Here is a 12576-nt window from a genome sequence, read left to right as displayed (position 1 = left end):
GCCATGTAGAACTGTGCCCCCTGTGAATATATCTCAAATCTTCTGTAATTATAGCCCCCAATACAAGCTGGACACAATCACACAAGAGGGAGAATGAGCACTCCTGGGTCCTGTTTGTGTCAGTGGGATGTACGATGCATGTGGGACTCAGCACCATGTGTAAACATGTATCCCTGTCCTGGTTTTGTAACTGACCAATGTGTGGCTATCCATGGCAACATTTATAGGCACGCCGTGCAATTATGTATCCACACGCACGCTCGTGTGCAACCCTGTCTCTCTGCCCCGTTTGTGTAACTTTCTCAAAGGGTAACAGTGTCACGGTATTACCTCCAGACGCATTCGTGTGTCCTTTGCATACCGCCGTGTGCATGTGTGAAGGTGCATGTGTGAGCTGCAGCTGGGGACCCCAGGATACGGCCGGGGGGGAGAAAGGGCCCCAAGGCACCGGACGCACGGCCCCACCGATCCCCCACTCGGGCTGCGGCGAGCGGCCCCCGTCCTCCTCCCATCCCCCTTCCCCCAGAGGCCCCCGCCCCCGCCTACCTGTTCCCTGCCTCCCCCGGCGGCGCCCGAAATGCCAGAAACTGCGGGTCCGGCTGCTGGGGGGCTTCCTCTTGTGGTGGGAGTTCCCCATGGCGTGCAGGGTCCCTGGGGGGCGGGGGCGGGGATGGGGATGGGAGTGGGCGGGGGAGGGGGCGCGCGCTACATGGCGTGGGGCTGGCGCGCGCTCAGGCCCCCGCGCGCTCTGGCAGCTCCGGCCGCCACCGTCCCTGCAACCAATGGGCACGCCCGGGAGGGGCGGGGCCTCGGAGGGAGGCGAGGGGCGGGGCGCGCTCCCATATGCGGGCTCTCCCTCGCCCCTCCTGGGACGCCTGTCTCCGGCCCTCCTCCCAAAGCTTGGCAAGCCTGGAGGCTCCTGGGAAGAGGCGGCAGAGCCCAGGAACTACAGGCTTCCACCGGTAGGGGACAAGAAAAATAAACCGGGTTTTCTCATCTATAAAACGGGGATAAGGAGCATTCACTCCTTCCCAGGAAATCAGATTTAGTGCCTGAAGAGACCTGACCGGTAGTTAAGAGTTGGGAAGAGTTGGGATTTGAACCCACATCATCTGACTTTAAATCCCAGCGTCTCTTCCTTTGCACCACGGTGTTAATGCAGATGGCACTATCTAAACCAGAAAGGGCACAGAAACGGAAGCTAAAATGAGCGTTATTATTACTTCTTGAGTGACCTTGAGTATTTCCTTTATACAGGCCTCAGTTTCCCCAAATAGAGAGTGAGGTTAGTTGATCTCTACTGCCTCTTATCAGCTCTAACACTCTCTGTTTCTATTATCTGCAAGCAAATCTGACCCATTTTACAGAGAGAAATACCGAGACCTGGAAAGATGACATAATAGCATGCCTAAAGTCACGCAGTTGTTAACAAGGGCTGGGATTTCACTAAGGATCTTCTGACTAAGATTAGCATTCCTTCCATTTCGCAGATTTGACTGACTCAGAGGAGCCAGATTCTCTACTCAGTCTCCAGGTGAACAACCTTTAAAGCTTCTCTCAGCAACCTCCCCCACTCCCCAATAGATCTGAAGTCAGAAATCCCAAGATCTGATAATTACTACTCGATCAACTTTGAGCAAGTTCCTTCCACTACATGGGCCTCAGTTTCCCCATTTGTAAAATGGCACATGGGTTAAATGATCTCAAAGATTCCTTCCAAATCTAAATCCTATGATTCTATGACACCTCAATGCGGGCCCTTGAAGGGAATGTTGCCTCAAATTTCTGTAGGAAATTCTGTATAAAACAGGGAGCTAGAGAGCTAGGAAATGGAGTGAGGAGGAGAGTGTGAATAGCTGGGAAGAAGAAAATACTCAAGTCAATCTATCTCAAGAAAAGAGGACCAGCATTTCCTAATTGAAAAATGGTCAAAGGAAATGAACAGACTATTTTCAAAAGAAGACATTAAAGCCATCTATAGTCACATGAACAAAATACTCTAAATCACTATTGATTAGAAAAATATAAATTAAAACAACTCTGAGATACCACCTCACACCTCTCAGATTGGTTAAAATGACAGAGATAATTATAAATATTGGAGAGGATGTGGAAAAACTGGGACACTAATGCATTGTTGGTGGAATTGTGAATTGAACCAGCCATTCTGGAGAGAAATTTGGAGCGATGCCCAAAGGACTATCAAACTGTGTATGTGTATTCCTTTTGACCCAGCAATATCACTGCTGGGTCTGTATATCAAAGAAATCATAAAAGAGGGAAAGGGATTCACTTGTGCAAAAATATTTGTAACAGCCCTTTTTGTGATGGCAAAGAACTGGAAATTTGCCCATCAATTGGAAATGGCTGAATAAGTTATGGTGTATGAATGGAGTGAAATATTATTGTTCAATAGGAATGATGAGTGGGTGGATTTCAGGAAAACCTGGAAAGACTTACATGAACTGATGCTTTGTGAAATGAGTAGAACCAGGAGATCATTATACACAGCAATAGCAACATTGTGGGAGGACATGTTTAACATATAGTAGAGTACTTGCTGTCTTGAGGAGGGGGTGGCAAGATAAAAGGGAGAAAAATTTGGAGCCTGAGGTTTTGCAAAGGTGAATGTTGAAAACTATCTTGCATATATTTGGGGGGAGGAGAAGTTTTTAAAAAAGATTGTGTGGTGATTATGATAGATTTAGTCCTCAGCAATTCAATGATTCAAGGCAATTCCAATAAACACTAGAGAGAGAAGTATGGATTCCAAATGAGGATAGGAGGATATTATTTCCATATTTTTTATTTGCTTTTCCTTTCTGGTTGTTTTTCCCTTTTGTTCTGATTTTTCTTTCACAATATGACCAATGTGGAAATGTGTTTAAAATGTACATGTATAACCTTATCAGATTGCTTGCTGTTTTGGGAAGGAGGAAGTAAAAGAAGGAGGGAGGACAAATTTGCAACTCAAAATCTTGACAGAAATTAATGTTGAAAACTATCTTTATATGTAATTGGAAAAATAAAATGCTATTCTGAAACTTAAAGAAAAAGAAAAGAAAAGGGGATTGTTCTAAGGTGCTTAGAAATCCCTTCAGAAAGAGTCAAGGGTTATTGGTGATAGGTGCCACCTTCTCAGGCTGAGGACCTGGAAGATACGAAAATGCCATGGAAAAAGAGGACCCCACTGCTCCCTAAAGACTCTTTATTCCATTAGAGTATGAACTTCTTTAGAATAAGGACTGTTCTCTGTTTTTTGTATTCTCAGCAAATGGCAGAGTGCCTGCCACACAGCAGGCACTTAATAAATGCTTGTTGACTGACTGGGTTTTAGTGGTTTCCACTTTAAGCAAATCTACTATATGAAAACTCCAATGACATAGGCACATTTCTCCTCCCTGACTTCAATCTTCAGGTCTCCCTTTTACTGCTTGTTAGTGTGGGTCAGGATGGTTTCGAGAAATCCCCAGAATAGAAAAACTTCCAAGGGGACAAAGACAGTGAGTGTGATCCCTTCCCCCTCATTCCCAGGACAGGACACAAAGAAGGCACTCAGCACAAATCCACTGATTGACAAATAGCTCATTTTTCAATTCTTCCTCTACAGAAATAAAACACAAAATGAGGGAAAATCAAAGGTCTATACTGGGATGGATCAGGTCATCATAAGAATCAGTCATCACAGCATTCCCAGATGACTGGAAGGGACCTTAGAGCTCATTTAGTCCTGCCCCTTTATTTTACAGATAAGGATTCTGAAACCTGGTCCAAGGTCACCCAAGGCACAGGACAGGGGACTGGAACCCAAGTCCTCTGGCTCCAAATCCAGCATTCTCGTTGTTGTACTAAACTGAATGTGCATAAGCAGAGACTGAGTGATTGGATACTATGAAAGGGATTCTGGGAATTCAGGTAGACTTGAAATTAGATGACCTCTGAAGTTGAGATTTGACAACTTTTCAGGAATCGATCTGTTCTATAAAGTGGGATCTCTCTGAATGTTCACAGAATGACACAGACAATTTGTTCAGGGATAAAGTAGGATTTTCATCCTTTTATGATAAGAGGGCCTACCTCCCCTGTCCACGAAGGCATCCATGAAGCCTAGATATCCACACTCAAGTGTGGGTGATTGCAGCATTTCCCCCTCCCCCCAAGGGGTACAATGCTCTTTCCATGGAATTTACTCAGCATGTGACCAAAGCAGCTGAGATGGCTTTGCGCTGGCCCTGGGGATCCTCTAGGGAGGCTCTCTCCCTAACTTGGGTACCCCCCACACTTCCAGCTAATAGGTGGTCACTCCAAATAAGGTCATTATCCCAAGTGCAAGAAAGAGGGAAGAGTTGGGACTCAAGGCAGCAGATTTCAACTTTAATTTGCATGCCAGCTCCATGCCCATTACCATCCCTTACCCCAATCAGGAGTGCAGACCCAATCCCAGGTCCCTACTCAGCTCCTCCCTATCTACAGCATCTTCTCAGGATTAGAAATGTTAGCTCTTTTTGGTGTGAAGTCTTCCCTATTAGAATGCAATCTCCTCGAGGGCTTCCTTTTTGCTTTTATTTTTACCTCAGCACAATGTCTAGCACATAAATACTTCATAAATGTTTGTTGTCTCAATAAGATTTTTATAGTAATAGACAAGCTAGAAGAAATGCACAAGTTTGGCACTTTACTTACACACACACACCACACACACACACACACACACACACACACACACACACACACACACACACACACACACACCAGCCCTCAGGAGTTTCATTCCACATTCCAGAGTAGTGACCATCTTGTCACCTTGGCCTACTGTCCATTTTAGAACAGGTCCATAATATTCCCTACCTACATTCTGGAGTTATTTCCCAATCCAATTATAAATGCCTTCTCCTTCATGTTCCAGAGCCCTTTCTTTCCCCAAATCCCAGAGCTTCAAGTCCTAATCCCCAATATTCTTAAACTTTATTTGTGACCCCTCTTCATCCAAGAAATTTTATGCAACCCTGATATAGGTATATAAATCAAACACCTACTGATAATAAAGAAATCTCATGACCCCCACATGTCACAACCCAGTTTAAGAATGTTAGAGCTAGAAGAAAACTTAAGAAAACATCTGATCCAATCCCTTTTTTTTTTCAGATAGGGAAACTAAGGCACAAAGAGGTTTATAAATTGGCCCCAAGGCCACACAGCTAATTATATGTCAGAATCCCCAAAAGAATACAGAACTACATGATCCTAAGAGCTCTTTTCATTATACCTCATTTCCTCCCGTGTGAACTTAATTTTAACCTTACTTCATTTCAGAACAACTGCCTATCAGGCTCTTTCTAGCTGGAATAACCCACTCATGCCTTCCACAAGCATACACTCATGAACAGACACATATAACACACGATCTGGCTCAGGGTTTCTTCCAGCTGTTTTCAGGAGACATTTTACTCTGTTCTTATCTCATAGCACTTTATATTCTTAAGATGACCTCTTCAAGCTCTAGTATATAGACTATTTATCTGCATCTGTGAGATTCCCCCCATTCTCAATTAGACTGAATGCTCCTGGAGGGCAAATGCTAAGCCTTCACCTTCCTAGTCTCCCCCATAATGCCAAAAAGATTGGCATACAACAAGAGCTTAACAAATGTTTGAATGGGCATAGGCGCAGGGCTTAGAAGGGCATGGACCCAGAGTTCTGTTACAGAGCAAGAAACACATTTCTCTTTGTGTCCTTATACAGTGTCCTCTCTCTCCCTCTTCCCCCAAACTCAAGACTAAAGGAAATTATAATACTAAAAAAAGCTCTTCAGTAGTATATCAAGGATTACAAAGGATGGAGGCAGTATAGTACAATATAGAAAGCATTGAGTCTGAAATCCAAAGTCCTGGCTTCAAATCCTATCTCTAATATGACTGTGAATATGTCATTCAGATACCTTGATCCTCAGTTTCTTCATCTGTACTAGAGTATCTCTGAGGTCTCTCCCACTTGTAGAACTATGAATGTTGCTTTTCCTCAAAATACCCCCAATGAGGCAAGAAATGAGAATACTATCCCATTTTACAGAAAAGGAAACTGAAGTTTCAGTGATCTGAACACAGCCATTCAGCTAGTAAAGGACAGTAGTTCAACAAAAACCCATACTTCCTTAGGTTGAGTCAAGGGTTCTTCCCATTGCTCTATATTCCTACCAGTCCTTCTGCCTAGTAAGCTTGAAGCCTATCTCTCATTCCAATGGAAAAAAGGTCAGGAATCCCAAAGTTCAAAGGACTGGACCCTTGAACTCAAGAAGCTGAGTTGACAAGTCAGGATTTAAAGATATTGGGAGGTCAGGGGGTCATTTGTATCCTTTAATTAAAGGAGGGGGAATCCTCTAGAACGGGTTCCACCAGGAGCCCCCTAGCCAAGCACTCTCTACCACTAAAGGAAACACTCCCTCGTAAGTGAGCTAGGCTCCCTACCTTCCCCAACACAAGTCTCACTTGCTCTGGGAAGTGTCTTGCAGATTCATCCCAACTGACTCTAGCCCTGCTTTTCATCCCAACCACCTCTATCCCAAACATAACTGGAATCCATCAGGAGCTGTCTCTCTTTGCCTACCTTAAAAGATTTAGAATTAGAAACGATTTTTTAAAATCATCCAACTTACTCATTTTATAGACTAGAAAACTGAGACTCAGAGAATCATATAGGTTGTAAGCACACAGTTAGTACTAAAATCCATAGATGCTAACTCCAAGTCCTAATTCTCTACACAGATAATTTATTCAGGATTTCACAGTGGCAAAACACAACCACAATCATTTCTCAGGATATAAAAACAAGTAAGGCAAGCATCAGACCCTACTCCACAAAAACAAATGAATGAAATTACAGCTTGGGAAACTGAGGCACAAGGGGCAAGGATCTGCCAAAAGATCATCCAGCTAGAAGTGGCAGAGCTGGTACTTAAACTCTTCTTCCCTAACCCTAAGGCTAAGGTTCTTTCCTACTAGAACATGCAGGAGTTAAATAATGATAATTGAATCCTAATTCTGGGCCTGCCAGCTAGCCAGGAGATTTCTATCTCAGAAACAAATTATTATACTACACTCAGCTAAAGTCTAAATTGTTGAGATTATTCAAATGGCATAGTGGGAAAATCAATAGGCTGATTGGCAAATTTACCAAGGTCCAAATTCCACTTCTAACACTCGCTAGCTGAGTGAACCTATGCAGGTTCCTTACCTGCAACATTCAATTCAACAAGTATTTAGAAAGAACCTACTATGTGCCTGTCATTGTGCTAGGAGTTGGGGACTTACCTCACAGCTTAGTTTGAGGATAAAATGTTGTGAGGATAAAATGAAAGGTCGGTTATACATTTGGGAAACGTTAAAGAACAAAGTTATTGTTAATTCTGCTACTGTTATGTTGGTTAAGCCACAACATTAAGGACCTATTAAATTCCAGACACTGAGTTAAACTCTGAGATTCAAATAATGGGAAAGAGGGGAAAGAGTAGGCTAAGATGGAAGATAACATAGAAATGACTATATTCAAAAAGATTTAGGCTGGATAAACTGGAGATGATCTTGGTACTGGGATCTAGGGATAGGGAAAGGCTTCCTGAAGGTTTCTTTATCTCTAAGCAAAGAGCATCAAAGTATAATGGACAGAGAATCAAAAAGCTCCATGTTCTGTTCTCTGACACATGTTGTCCAGGCAAGTCTTTTAATTTCAGTTCTCTGTCCCCAATTTCCTAGGATTCTAAATTTCAGAGAAGGTATACATTAGCCTTAGAGAAGTCAACAAAAAGTCCATTAACTATCTCTGTCCTGGCAATCTGAGCCTATAGCTGGAAGGAACCTCTCAGGGTGTGAAATCCCTTTAAGACCTCTGTAGCAGGAGGGCAGCAGAATAAGGAGACCCTCCTAGTACTTTCAAAAAGTAGCTAAAGGTCATACTTCACTTATGAAGAACTAAGCTTATACATGAACTGATGCTGAGTGAAATAAGCAGAAATAGGAGATCATTATACACAGCAACAACGATACTGTATGAAAATATATTCTGATTGAAGTGGATATCTTCAACATAAAGATCTAATTCAGTTCCATTTGATCAATGATGGACAGAAACAACTACACCCAGAGAAGGAACACTGGGAAGGAACTGTTTGCACTATTGTCTTTCTACCGAGGTTACTTATACCTTCGGAATCCAATTCATACCGTGCAACAAGAAATTTGGTTTTACACACATATATTGTATCTAGGTTATACTGTAACACATTTAATATGTATGGGATTGCCTGAAATCTAGGGGAGGGAGTAGATGGAGGGAGGAGAAAATTTGGAAAAATGAATACAAGGGATAATGTTGTAAAAAAAAAAAAAAAAAAAAAAAAAAAAAAAAAAAATTAGGGGTAGCTAGGTGGCACAGTGGATAGAGCACCAGCCTTGAATTCAGGAGGACCGGAGTTCAAATCTGGTCTCAGACACTTAACACTTCCTAGCTGTGTGACCCTGGGCAAGTCACTTAACCCCAGCCGGGAGGGGAGGAGGGGGGAATTACCTATGCATATGTATTGTCAAAAAAAATTATAATTATAAAATTAATTTAAAAAAAGAAAAGAAAAGAACTAAGCTTAATCAGTGACTTTCCTAAAATCACCTTGCTGTTCCTTGGTGGAATAGTACCTAAAGCATATCTAACATTTTTATAGCCCTTAACTTCCCTCCACAACAAAAGCTATTTTCTCTCTTTTTTTTTTGCTGAGGCAATTGTGGTTAAGTGACTTGCCCAGGGTCACACAGCTAGGAAATGTCAAGTATCTGAGACCAAATTTGAACTCTGATCGTCCTAACTTCAGAGCTGGTGCTCCATCCACTGCACCATCTAATTGCAACACCCCCCCCTCAAAAAAAAAAGTTATTTTCAAATATATCATTTCATTTGATTCTCACAACAGTCCTAGGAAATGCATGCTACCAGTAGAATCAGAGATTTAGGAAGCATCAAAGTCCTTCCCTTACTGTCTTTTTCCTATTCTAGTCCATCCTGCACTGTTAGCAAATTGATCTTCTTGAGGCATAGAACCCCTATTTAATAATCTGCAGTGGCTCCCTATCTCTTTGCTTGGCATTTAAAGCCCTTCATAACCTGGTCTCCTCCCTTCTTATACCTCTTATTCTCTTTCACATCCACCATAATCCAGCTGCATTGGTCCTCTTACAGATCTCAGGATAAGACACTCCAACTCCCAACTCAGGCATTTTCACTGGCTGCCTCCAAGCCTAGAATTCTCTCCTTTCTCATCTCTGTTTCCTGGTTTCCTTGTTTTCCTTCAAGAAGCCTTTCTTAGTCCTCCATGATGTAGTGCCTTCCCATGTTTAACCCATATTGGATTGCTTACTATCTTGAGCAGGAAAGAGGGGAAGAGAGAGGGAGAAAAATAGGGGACACAAGATTTTTCAAAGGTGAATGTTGAAAACTATTTTTGCATGTATTTGGAAAAATAAAATACTATTTTAAAAAATGTTAATGCCTTTCCCTCCCCATCTCTAGTTTATCCTTTCTATATCTAGCTTATTAAGTGGTACAGTGAATAAAACACTGAATCTGGATTCCAGACTGAGTTCAAATCTGGCCTCAGATATTTACTAGCTATGTGATCTTGGGCAAGTCACTTAACCCTGTTTGTCTTGGTTTCCTTATCTATAAAATGAGCTGGAGAAAGAAATGGCAAAATTTTATATCTCTGCCAAGAAAACCCCAAAGTTTCAGACACTACTGAATAACATTTTGTCTGCATATATAATTGCTTATATTTTTTCTCCTTCCCTCAAACTGAACTCTCTGAGAGATTATTTGGTTTTTCTTTGTATCCCCCGTGATTAGCACAGTGCCAAGCACCTAGTAGGCACTTAATTTGACCTGACCTAGACAAAACCCTTTCATTTTAGGGATAAAATAAGATACAGAGAAATAAAGTCTCTTGTCCAAGGTCATACAAATTATAACTAGAAAATCCAAGATTTTAATTCAAGTTTATTCCAAATACTTCCCACCTTTTCTCACTATCACCTAAAAGCATTATCATTCATATTTCAAAAAGGAAAAAGACTGAGGTTAAGGAAGGTGAAGTGCCCCAAAACAATATAATTTGTAAGTGCCAGTGATGGGATTTGAATCGAGGTCTTCCAGCACTTTACTCAACATTTCTTAGTCTTTTGCCTCTTTGAAATGCACTAGAAAAATTTAGCACCTTCCCAGTGCTGCCTAAGACTGTAGAAATGTGTGATCTTGGCTGACATTGCTTCCCTCCATAAAATAAAATAATTGGGCTCAATGATCTCTAAGATCATCTATGACTACTCATAATTTTAAGTGACCTAAATTGGGAAGGAATGGGAAGAAGGTCAAGAACTCTAAATGTAAGTCCTATACAGCCCTGCCACTCACCAATAGTGTAACCTTGGGAACAAGGTCACGTCAAATGACAAAACTAACCCTCAGTTTTCCCATCTGAAAAATTACGTGTTGAATGAAATGGTCCCTAAGGGCAAATTTTATGCTATCTGAGACCCATGATCATATTTTGAAGAAGGAAAAAGCCCCCAGACTGACTGAGAATCAGAAGACTTAAAGTTAAATTCTTGACATTGTGACTTTACCCTCTCTGGGCCTTACTTCCCCATCCGTAAATAAGGGGCTTAAATTTGATGATCTGATTTATAAAAATTATGAGATGGAAGGACATTAATCACTGTATGAGAAACAGTATAGTTTTAATAGCTCGAGAACGACCTGCCCTTGAAGTGAAGAAGATGGATTCAGGTTCTGGATCTGTGTGATCTTGGCCAAGTCACTCAACTCCTCCATACCTGAGACAATTCTTTTCAGATTAAATTGCAGAGAAGTGTTATCTGGCACTAATAGTGAGCCTTACATTACCTGGAAGTTCTCTAGAACCTAAACTAATGAAATCACAGATCCAGCCCCTAATGCTATCCTATGATACTACGACTCATAGGTCAGACTGGAATGTGACCCCCTCCCTCTCCAGCCTACCCCCCCACATATACACATTCTTAGGTTAGCTCCCCCCAAAAGAATGAATCCTCCCTCTTTCCTTAGGGCTCACCCTCCCTTCTCCTTTAAGCATTGCCAACAGGGATTAAAGCAATCAGATCAATTTCTTGGTTTCTTTTCAGAAAAAGAAGAGGAGGAGAAGTAGGGCTGGACAGGAGTGAAGGAAACAATTCCAATAATGAGAGGCTGGAGGGAAAGAGGGTGACTTTCCTTCCCTTCCCCGCCCAAGCACTACCAAAGCCTTGGGGCAGACAGGCCCACACGTGAGTGAGGGCCCTTACCTGACCTCCATGCTGGAAGACAGGACTACCTAAATACCTCAGTCCCACAGGGACTAGGGGTTGGCTAAATCATGCACTCCGACAGGCCTTAGATCCTAATGGAATCAATTAGCCCATCACTCAAGTTCAGGGTTGCTTTGCCCCTTGTTGTCCATTCTATGAATATCTTCAGGCCAGGAGAGTGGATCACTCATATGATCTTGGATAAGTCCTTTATTCTGTTTTGTAAAAGGAGATGATTGAATTAGAAAATCTCTAAAGTCCTTTGAACTCCAAATGTTTTAGCAACCCTCCTGTACTTAAAGACTAGCTATCAGTACTGAGGACTAGTCACTGATTTCTGCCCCATTTCCCTTAGGATGGGGGGGGGGTTGGGATTGAGGAGATGATTAGGGACAGACACTTCATGGGAGGGGGGTGTGGAGAAGGCGTGTATTGTTCAGTATATTTTGAGACCAATCTCTCTTCCAGCCCTTGTCACTCACTGCTCTAGCTGAATGTCTTCAGGCAGGCTAAGGCAGAACCAAGGCAGAGATCCAAAAAGACCACAGCCAGGCCGGATACAATCACACAAGAAGCTTTTTCTCTCCTCTCTCTGCCTCCTCTTCCTGTCCCCCAAACCTCTTCCTTCTAATTCTTTCCTCCCTCCTTCCCTCTCAGGGCTGATTAAAGGACACTCCAGTGGGTAAACACAGCACCCACCATTTCCTGAAACATGGGCAGGCGGCTGCTGTGGGCAGAAGATCGGTTAGATGCTGGGAGCAGGGAGCCCCTGGGGCCTAAAGAGGTCCCTACTTCTTCCTGGGCTTAGAAGAAAAGCTGGGAGACTCTCTTTTTTCTTTAGGTCTAGAGGGGGGGAGTGGGAGGGGCAAGGGAGCCCAACTCAGGTGATAGAGGGAGAAATAGGATAAGGATCTAATGGCCCGGCTAGGGAATCAGCCAAGCAGGGCCATCCAAGACCAAGGAGGGCAGGGACACTTTAGAGTTTTATGCAATGTATTGTTATGGAAAGAGTGCCGGATTTTGAGTCAGAGAAGCCCAAGTTCAAGTTTTGACACTGAAATACACTATGACCTTGAACAGGTAACCTCTCAAAGTAACTGGGGATCTCCTCATCTTTTAAAGGAATAGTCCTTGAACCTCCTGTCTCACAGGGCTGTGATGAGGAAACCATCTTAAGGCTCTATAGAAATTGGAGCTGTTTTTTATTATCTCA

General features: G+C 42.6%; 1 protein-coding gene across 2 annotated transcripts in view; it reads right to left on the bottom strand.

The window, feature by feature from the left end:
- Positions 1-12576, bottom strand: part of NHSL3 (NHS like 3) — a 42914-nt gene that overhangs the window by 28862 nt on the left and 1476 nt on the right. The window contains exon 1 of one of the 2 annotated variants that reach the window (XM_074305387.1): positions 547-698. The exons of the other annotated variant lie outside the window; for it this stretch is intronic. Coding sequence (XP_074161488.1) covers positions 547-637 — 91 coding nt within the window. The 5' untranslated portion in view covers positions 638-698. Of the gene's footprint in view, positions 1-546; positions 699-12576 lie in introns of those variants that run through there. 2 annotated transcript variants of the gene reach the window in all.

This window comes from Sminthopsis crassicaudata, chromosome 3 (assembly GCF_048593235.1).
Source record: "Sminthopsis crassicaudata isolate SCR6 chromosome 3, ASM4859323v1, whole genome shotgun sequence".
Taxonomy (NCBI): Eukaryota; Metazoa; Chordata; class Mammalia; order Dasyuromorphia; family Dasyuridae; genus Sminthopsis; species Sminthopsis crassicaudata.
This window is presented reverse-complemented; position numbering and strand designations above follow the sequence as displayed.